General features: G+C 37.7%; 1 protein-coding gene across 5 annotated transcripts in view; it reads left to right on the plus strand.

Moving 5' to 3' along the window:
- The window catches only part of TMEM116 (transmembrane protein 116), a 181,871-nt gene that overhangs the window by 15,396 nt on the left and 155,788 nt on the right, over positions 1-10,687 (plus strand). For all 5 annotated transcript variants that reach the window (XM_024741498.1, XM_024741500.1, XM_024741499.1 and 2 more), the window contains exon 4: positions 6,199-6,330. In XM_024741498.1, coding sequence (XP_024597266.1) covers positions 6,199-6,330 — 132 coding nt within the window. The remainder of the gene's footprint in view (positions 1-6,198; positions 6,331-10,687) is intronic.

A 10,687-nucleotide genomic window follows, 5' to 3' on the forward strand; every position in this document is an offset into this window, starting at 1 on the left:
AAAAAGCTTCCTTTTATTGAGGTATAATTGACAAATAAAAATAGTATATACTTAAGGTATTAAAAAAAAAATCAATCAGGGAGTTCTCTGGTGACCTAGTGGTTAGGATTCTGGGCTTTCACTGCTGTGGCCCAGGTTCAATCCCTGGTCCCACAAGCTGCATGGTGTGCTCCCCCTCAAAAAAAAAGATTTTAAGAAAAATGTAACAAAACTGTTTTTCTAATCAGGCCAAGTGGCACAAAATTAAGCAAAATGTAGTTTAGGACATGTATGAGAGAGCTTTTGTAAAGTGGAAAATGACACATTTAGCTTAGCTATGGCTAAGGTCTCATAGCTAGTAAGTGTTAGAGCTAGAAGTTGAGGCAGACTTGTCTTTTTCCAAAGCTTCTTCTCACATACACTTTTAAACCACTGAAATATAATGTCTAATGAAAAGAGAATTTTGAATTTCAGAGGTAGAATGTGACTATGTAAGTAAAACTAGAAAGTAGAAGTCTTGATACTGTATTGCCAATTGCCTGCCAAAGTAATCTTAGGCCACACATCTTCCTGTGATGTGGATTTCCCTAATGTTTCTTTCCTGAATGTTTGTTGAAATTTGAGTTCAGATGTGGTTAAGTTAATAAAGTATAAGTTACGTTGTGGAGAGAGGTAAGCAGAGATTCTCAGTACTACTGACCTTTTGGGCTAGATGGTTATTTGTTATGGGTGGCTGTCCTGCATCTTAGGATATTTAGCAGACTTTACCCAATAGATGTAGCAGCAACCTTCCTCACCCAGTTGTGAGAACCAAAAATATCTTCAAATACTGCCAAATGTCTTCTGAGAGAGGCAGTCACTCCTGGTTGAAAACCACTGCTCTAGGGTGACCTCTGCCATAACAGTGGGTTAGAGCTTTATAAAGATGTAGGGTCTGGTTTGGCCTGGGATGTGACCTTTAATTTCTCTGGCTTCGGTTCTCATACCTTTCACATAACCAGAGCCTGAAGGACCTTAGTAATCATTAATTCAGTGGTTCCTACACATTCTGCTTTTTTGGCGTAGGGAGGATTCCAATTTTTCCAGCTTAAAAATGTCAGCCATGCTCCACCGTTTTCCTTTATTTCTTCATCAAATAACATTTTTAACAGCATAAACACATGGAAGGCATAATCTGAAAAAGACAAAAATTATTAAATTAATGATTATAGTAAATTGGAGAAATTCATGGGAAATCTTTGAGGGGACTAGCTGATTAGACAGTAACTCAGAGTAACTCAGAGAGGCAACCTTAAGAGAGAAGAAAGTAACCCGGGCCAGCCAGTGTTAAAAAAAAAAAAACACGAGGCAGATATACTTTGCTGCACTTGCGTGAAGTGCACTTCATTTCCTTGTGAAGGTCACTTTTGATATTCTTTGTAACTTGATTTCACTAGAAATATCAGGAAGCAGGGTTTTGGAAGAGTATAAATATGAGTTGCTTTAGGTGTTTTACCTTACCAGGTTAGACCTGGACCCAGAACCTCCTTAGGGAAAGCCTTTCACACAGTGCATTCCGTCCCTGCACCTTACTTTGCTCTTGATTTAAATGAGACAAGTACAAATATATTTAAAGTTTTTGCTTTCATATTTAGGATCATGTCTTAAGCTTTTTCTTCTTATTACCATGCACTATGCTGATTGTATTTAATGCATCGGCAGGCGGACTCTCAACCACTGCGCCACCAGGGAAGCCCCCTAATTTTTTTATTAAAAAAAAAATTTTTTGGCTGCGCTGCACAGCATGTGGGATCTTAGTTCCCCAGCCAGGGATCAAACCTGTGCCCCCTGCAGTGGAAGCACGGAGTCTTAACCACTAGACTGCCAGGGAAGTCCCTTTTTAAAAATTTTTGATTGTTTGTATTTTTCTTAAAGCATGACCTGTATCATACATTTCTCTGTATTACCTTTGACACAATATCTTGTTAAACATAGAAGGGGTGAATCTTTTTTAATTTCAATACTGGGTGCTCAGTTAAGTTTTGTTGTTTAATTGATTGATTTTATCTCCTGTTACTAGAACTCATGATTTTCCAACCATGAGTGAAAGTATATAAACCTCTTTTTATCCTTTATTTCTGTGCCAAAGGCCTTAGGTGTGTTTTAATGGCCAACAGTTCCCTATATATAAGGCTATTTATTGACTCAATGACCATACTTATGTTCTTGCTCACAAAAGCTGCTTGGCCGCCTTTCTGCTCCAGAGTTTATTTTGTATTCAGTTTTAATTTTTTACCCATTAACAGTTATAAACTTGTGATAGGTCATAGACCAGTAAAATCTATGAATATGCCACCTGGCTGGAACCTTAACAGGCTTCCTTGTAGCAAAGAATATATGTTGTTAAAATAATTGTATCTGATATTTAGTAAATACAGTTTAAAATATTATTTCACTTGTTTTTGTTTGTGTTAGCCAAAGCAGCTTGACCATTTACCCCTATTAGCAAGGTATTAGCATCTTAACTTTCCTCTCATTTGGAAGAAAAGTATGAGAAAAATTCCCTTTTGTACAGTTGAGGAGATTAGTTCTTATATTAGGTAGTATCTGTTGATAACTTAGTAATTTTTTTGCAGGGGGGGCACATCCCAGGGACCGGGCCAGCCTGTGGACCCAGTGGTGGGGGCACCAAAAATTTTTAACTTTACTTTTTTACTGTGAGATATACCAGCCATGGTTTAGAAGGCATAAAACTCAAGTGTGCTATATAATGGATGGCTATAAACAAAACCTGGGACAAGAAATAGGAATCGCTCATATCCCCAAACATTCCTACTGTGCTCCTTCCCAATCACAACCTCACCTCTAGCAGTAACCACTATCCGGATTTTTGCTTAATCATTTCTTGGCTTTTATGTATAGTTTTACCAGTAATGTATATATCCCTAAACAATTTAGTTTTGCATTTTTGAACTTGACATAAATGGGATAATACTATTTTTTGGTATGTATTGCTTTGTGATTTGCTTTTTTCCCTCAGTATCACTTCTGAGATTTGTCCATGGCGTTGTGTACAGCTCTGGTTCATTTCTTTTTCACTGATGCTTAGCATTCTATATTATGAACATACCACAATATATCTATCTGTGCTGCTATAAACAGTCTTTTTACATGTCTTCTGATGCACACATGCAAAAATTTCTCTAGTGATTTTACCTAATAACAGAATATAGGATATTCATATCCCCTAGATAGTGCCAGACTTTTTCCAAATAATTGTGCCAGCAGTGTATGAAATGTCCTATTGCTTCATGTTCCTGTTAATATTTGATATTGTCAGACTTTAAAAATTTTTGCCATGGGTGTGTAATTTTCATCCCATTGTAGATTGATTGATTTATTGACTTTTGGTCTCCTTATAGTTTTAATTTTTTAATTTCCTTGATTACTAATGGGGTCAGGCATATTTTCACATTTTTACAGCCATTTGGATTTCTTAAGTACCTGTTCAAATCTTTTGTCCATTTTTTTTCTATTGGTTTTTCTTATTGCTTTGTAAGAGTTTTTGTTTGCTTTGTTTTTTAAAAGTAAAATTTATTTATTTATTTATTTTTGGCTACGCTGGGTCTTTGTTGCTGCCCGCGGGCTTTCTCTAGTTGCGGCGAGCGGGGGCTACTCTTCACTGTGGTGCACGTGCTTCTCATTGCAGTGGCTTCTCTTGTTGCGGAGCGTAAACTCTAGGTGTGCGGGCTTCAGTAGTTGTGGCACGTGGGCTCAGTAGTTGTGGCTTATGGACTCTAGAGCACAGGCTCAGTAGTTGTGGCACACGGGCTTAGTTGCTCTGCGGCATGTGGGATCTTCCCAGAACAGGGCTCAAACCCATGTCCCCTGCATTGACAGGCGGATTCTTAACCACTGGACCACCAGGGAAGTCCGTGCTTTGTTTTTAATATTGTTTGGATACTGGTCCTTTGTTAGTCATATGTGTTAACAAATATCTTCTCCCACTTTGTGGCATGTCTTTTCACTTTCTTTATGGTGTCTTCTGACAGAGACATTTTTCATTTGAATGTGGGCAAATTTTTCAACTATTTCTTTTAGATCTTTTTGTGTTTTGCTTAGGAAAAACTTGCCCTAACCAGTAATTAAAGACATTGTCCTATATTATCTTAAAAAAACTTTTATAAATGTTGTCTTTCACGTTTAGGCCTTTAAACTACTTGGGGCCGATTTTTGAGCGTGTGAGGTAGAAAGTAGGGGCCCAATTTAATTTTTATCCATATGGATACCCAGTTATTCTAGTATCACATTTTGAAAAGACTGTTCTTTCTCCATTCATCTAAAAAGCCACCTCTATCATATATCAATAGTTTCTAGGGGCTTCCTTGGTGGCGCAGTGGTTAAGAATCCACCTCCCAATGCAGGGGACATGGGTTTGAACCCTGGTCTGGGAAGATCCCATATGCTACGGAGCAACTAAGCCTGTTCGCCACAACTACTGAGCCTGCGCTCTAGAGCCCGTGAGCCACAACTACTGAGCCCACGTGCCACAGCCACTGAAGCCCACCCACCTAGAGCCCATGCTCCGCAACAAGAAAAGCCACCACATGAGAAGCACACGTACTGTGATGAAGAGTAACCCCTACTTGCTGCAACTAGAGAAAGCCCATGTGCAGCCAAAAATAAATAAACTTATTTTTAAAAAAACATTTATTTATATATGCTTAGGCTTGTTTTGGGCTCTCTATTCTGTTCCATTGGTCTATTTGTCCATCTCTGGGCTAGTACCACTGCATCTGCTTTATATCGTGTCCAGCTTTATATTGTTTTGGTATGTGTAGGACAAGTCCTCCTTCTCCTTTTTCTTCGAGTGTCATAATTAACTTGATATTTTGTATTTCAGTATCAGATTTAGAGCCAACTTTGTCAAATTCCACAAGAAGATATGTTGATACATAATTGAGATTGCATTTAATCTGTGTATCACTTTAAGGAGAACTGACATTTTCATAACATTGGATCTTACAGTCCATGAGCATGGTATATTTCTTTACCTTAGATCTTTGGTATCTTTCAATAAACATATTATAATTTTCTCTACAGAGGGACCAAAACTATTATCAGGAAAGTGGGATTGGGGAGGCCAAAAGGAGAAGGATATTAGAAAATGAGAAAGACATACTTCAGCAATGTAGATAGAAATTGAAAGACAACATATACAATTCATGCTGATATTTTTCTCCACCTTGACTTTCATTGATATGAAAACCTGTAAAATGAATAAGGTCTTAAGATCTAGTACATAACATCACCATGTTATGTACTAGATAATAGTTGATATTATTGTTGATAATAATAGTTGATAATAGTTGATAACACTATTGTACAATTGAAATTTGCTCAGAGAATAGAACGTACATGTTCTCACACACATATGCAAAAAGGTAAATATGTGAGGTGATGGATGTGTTCATTAACTTGAGGGAAATCCTTTCACAATGTATATGTACATCAAATCATCACATACACTTTATCTTGCAGTTTTATTTACCAATTATACTTCAATAAAGAAAAAAAGAAAAATGCAAATTAAACTCATGAAGATTTTTAAAAAACCTGTTTTCATTTTCTTTGAGTTCTCAACCATATCCTAAAACACTCAGGTGATAATCTCATTGCTTTTCTTTTTTTTTTTTTGCGGTACGCGGGCCTCTCACTGTTGTGGCCTCTCCCACTGCAGAGCACAGGCTCCGGATGCGCAGGCTCAGCGGCCATGGCTCACGGGCCTAGCTGCTCCACGGCATGTGGGATCTTCCCGGACCGGGGCACGAACCCGTGTCCCCTGCATCGGCAGGTGGACTCTCAACCACTGCGCCACTGGGGAAGCCCCTCATTTCTTATTGTTAGAAGATGTTGACTGTGCAGCTAGAGCACTTAAAATTTCCCATTTGTGGTATGTCTCCATCACAGAATTTCTCATCTTTTCACTCTTTCCTTGAGGAAGAATTTCCAATGCTAATACTTCCATGAATAGTCTGGTTCCAGAACAGTTGGGATAGTTGTGATTACAGGTTACTTCCTACCTGGAGTATTCCTTTATATTCCCCAGTCAACCAATAGCAGAGGCCCCAGAAAAATTATGTCCAGATTTCTTCTAGAAGGGTAAAACATAAAAGTAATTAATTGTTACATTCTCCTGTCTATATCATTTTTGAAATTATGAATTTTATTCCTTTACAGATAAGGCCACTCGTTTATCTGAGCTTCTCTGACCTCCTCCTGGGGATATACTGGCTCATTGAGGCACTTCTCTATGGAACTTCAGCAGCCAATAAGGACATCGTCTGCTATAACTTGCAAGCAGTTGGACAGGTGAGTGCTACTAGATTGTGATATACCTTGTACGAAAGGCACACGCTTATTTAAATAAGAAGCAAAGATAATCCATCCTGGGAAGTAGGACCCTTTTGTTTATTGTTACACTTTGAAACAATAGCTTTTATTGTTTTTCCCCATTAAAAAACTACTTATTTATTACAGAAAATTTGGGAAATTCAGAGAAGCAGAAAGATAATTAAAATCACCCAGATATAATCATTCTTTAATATTTTATGTATATTATATATTTCCAGTCTTCTTCTCTTTAGGTATATGCATTTTAGAACAAATAACACATTAATACTTTTGGTAACCTGCTTTTATTATTCAACATAGTGTGACCATATTTCCATGTAATGGAATATATTTCTACATCTTTTGAGATTATTGCATGTTTTTTATTACATTAATAAACATTAACTTTTGGAAATACTACATATGATTATATATGAGTTATATATCTTTCATAGATTTTATCAATGGATTCACCCACATAGTACCATCAGTATATAATGTTTCTGAGACTTGGGATGTGAAAAAAGTAGAGGTTAATATGCAGTCTGTACTCACTGCTGGATGCTTCCTCTGGGATTTGTTACTAGAGGGGAAATTTGTTTCAATGTAGTAGGAAAATACTAATATGTAGTTAGTGGTATGAAATCCATGTACTAATATGTTACCTATCTTATATAAATTTATTTATTTTTTTAAACACGTGTGTGTGTGTTTTTTTTTTTTTTTTGGCTGTGTTGGGTCTTTGCTTCTGTGCGTGGGCTTTCTCTAGTTGCAACGAGTGGGGGCCACTCTTCATTGTGGTGTGTGGACCTCTCACTGTCATGACCTTTCTTGTTGCGGAGCACAAGCTCCAGACGCGCAGGCTCAGTAGTTGTGGTTCACGGGCCTAGTTGCTCCGCGGCATGTGGGATCTTCCCAGACCAGGGCTCGAACCTGTTTCTCCTGCATTGGCAGGCAGATTCTCAACCACTGCGCCACCAGGGAAGCCCCCGTGTGTGGGTTTTTTAAAATTATTTATTTATTTATTTTGGCATTGGATCTTCGTTGCTGCGCGCAAGATTTTTCTAGCTGTGTCGAGTGGGGGCTACTCTTCGTTGCAGTGTGCAGGCTTCTCATTGCTATGGCTTCTCTTGTTGCGGAGACAGGCTCTAGGCGCACGGGCTTCAGTAGTTGTGGTATGCAGGCTCAGTGGCCATGGCTCACGGGCCCAGCCGCTCCGTGGCATGTGGGATCTTCCCAGACCAGGGCATGAACCCGTGTCCCCTGCATCAGCAGGCGGACTCGCAACCACTGAGCCACCAGGGAAACCCTATAAAGTGTATTTTTTAACCACCTATGTGATGTTTATTAGGCCAGGATTCATTCTGTTATTATTGTAATATCAAGTGTTTTTTAAATCACAGGTGCTTGGTACAGATGTCATAAATAAAGCTCAGGGACTGAGATTATGCTAAAAAACTTCAGCCTTTTGATATTCAGGGTTAACTTGGCAGATTCAGGAGAATATACTATATAAATAATTCTTAGTAAATGTCTAAATTATTCTTTAGAAAAGAAAAAATGTCCAGGTTCTTCCAGATTAAAGTAAAACTTTTAATATTCCCCGTTGCATTTCCTCCTGATAAATTCTGCCAGTTTGGAGGGAAAAAAAATACTATTTTACGTGGCTCTTTTCTTTTTTGTTGTTGTTGTCCAATGTTCTCTTTTTTAAAAAAATTGAAGTATAGTTGATTGACAGTGTTGTGTTAATTTCTGCTGTACAGCAAAGTGATTCATTATACATGTATATACCTATTCTTTTTCATATTCTTTTCCATTATGGTTTATTACAGGATATTGAATATACTTCCCTGTGCTATATAGTAGGGCCTTGTTGTTTATCTATTTTATATACAGTAGTTTGTATCTGCTATTCCCAAACTCCTAATTTATCCCTCCCCCACCCCCTTTCCCCTTTGGTAGCCATAAGTTTGTTTTCTATGTGTATGAGTCTATTTCTCTTTCATAAATAAGTTCATTTGTGTCATTTTAGATTCCACACAAATTTGGTATCATATGGTATTTGTTTTTCTCCTTCTGACTTACTTCATTTAGTAAGATAATCTCTACGTCTATCCACGTTGCTGCCAATGGCATTATTTTATTCTTTTTTATGACTGAGTAGTATTCCATTGTGTATATATACCACATCTTCTTTATCCATTCATCTGTCAATGGACATTTAGGTTGCTTCCATGTCTTGGCTATTGTAAATAGTGTTGCTGTGATTTTGTCCAGATATATGCCCAGGAGTGGGATTGCTGGATGATATGGCAACTCTGTTTTTAGTTTTTTAAGGAACCACCATACTGTTTTCCATAGCGGCTGCACCAGTGTATATTCCCGTCAACAGTGTAGGAGGGTTCACTTTTCTCCGTACCCTCTCCAGTATTTGTTATTTGTTGACTTTTTAATGATGGCCATTCTGATCTGTGTGAGGTGGTACCTCATTGTAGTTTTGATTTGCTTTTCTCTAATAATTAGCAGTGTTGAGCACATTTCCATGTGCCTGTTGGCCATCTGTGTGTCTTCTTTGGGGAAATGTCTATTTAGGTCTTCTGCCCATTTTTTGAATGAGTTATTTGGTATTTTGCTGTTGAGTTCTATGAGCTGTTTGTATATTTTGGATTAATCCCTTGTCAGTCGCATCATTTGCAAATATTTTCTCCCATTCTGTGGGTTGTATTTTCTTTATGTTTATGGTTTCCTTTGCTGTGCAAAAGGTTTTAAGTTGGATTAGGTCCCATTTGTTTACTTTTTGTTTTTATTTTTTTTTGCCTTGGGAGACTGACCTAAGAAAACATTGTTAGGATATATGTCAGAGAATGTTTTGCCTATGTTCTCTTCCAGGAGTTTTATGGTGTCATATCTGATATTTCAGTCTTTAAGACATTTTGAGTTTATTTTTGTGTAGGGGGTAAGGGAGTGTTCTGACTTCACTGATTTACATGTGGGCTGTCTAGCTTTCCCAACACCACTGGCTGAATTATACACTGCATTGTATATTCTTGCCTCCTTTGTTGAAGATTAATTGACTGTAGGTGTGTTGGTTTATTTCTGGGCTCTCTATTCTGTTCCATTGATCCATACATCTGTTTTTGTGCCAGTACCACACTGTTTGTTTGCTATAGCTTTGTAGTATTTTCTGAAGTCTGGCAGGGTTATGCCTCCAGCTTTGTTCTTTTTCCTCAGGATTCCTTTGGCAATTCTGGGTCTCCTGTGGTTCTATAGAAATTTTAGGATTATTTGTTGTGGTTCTGTAAAAAATGTCATGGGTAATTTGATAGGGATTGCATTAAATCTGTAGATTGCTTTGGGTAGTATGGCCATTTGAACAATATTAGTTCTTCCAATTGAAGCACATGTGATATCTTTCTATTTCTGTGAATCATTTTCAATTTCCTTTATCAGTGTGTTATAATTCTCAGTATATAGGTCTTTCACCTCCTTGGTCAGGTTTATTCCTAAGTATTTTATTATTTTTTTTTGATGTGACTTTAAACGGGATTGTTTTCTTACTTTCTCTTTCTGATACGTCATTGCTTTTTTTTTAAACAGATGAACACTTTATTTATTTATTTATTTATTTATTTATTTATGTCCACGTGTTTCTTCTGGCATCTTAGTTCCCTGACCAGGGATTGAACCCAGGCCCTCAGCAATGAAAGTGCAGAGTCCTAACCACTGGACTGCCAGGGAATTCCCGATACTTCATTGTTAGTGTAAAGAAATGCAACAGATTTCTGTATGTTAATCTTGTATCCTATACCAAGAGTTGCTTCTTCCTAGTCCTGAAAGTGGATTCAGTTTATCTCTCCACTTGGCAAGGTTTCAGAACCTCATTTTTGATACTTTCCTATGGATAAATATGTTTGATAAGGCAGAAACTTCTCTTGACAAGATAGGTTGACTGTGCTGATCTGTCGAGGCATTAGTGCCTCCTCCCAAAATTGGTCAGAAATTGCCTAGATGTTCTGTTTCAGATGTTTGGCTAGTTATAGGAAAGCCAGAGCTGGTCAGAGAGAATTAACTCAATACAGCCACAGCACCCTTATGCCACTTCACTGAACTGGAACAGAAGAAATCAATCATTTACCAAAAGCTAACAGGCCCAGGAGAGCCGATGAGAAGATAAAATATGCTCCAACTGTACAATCCATTAGAAAAGAAATAGTAGAAAGTACACTGAATCAGAGATTAGGAAATCTTGGTCAATATCAAACCAGAACTGCATTGTATATAGTTCAACACCTCTTTTTTTTTTTTTTTTTCCGTGCCACACGGCTTTCGGGAACTC

This window comes from Neophocaena asiaeorientalis, unplaced genomic scaffold (assembly GCF_003031525.2).
Source record: "Neophocaena asiaeorientalis asiaeorientalis breed wild unplaced genomic scaffold, Neophocaena_asiaeorientalis_V1.1 scaffold648, whole genome shotgun sequence".
Lineage (NCBI taxonomy): Eukaryota > Metazoa > Chordata > Mammalia > Artiodactyla > Phocoenidae > Neophocaena > Neophocaena asiaeorientalis.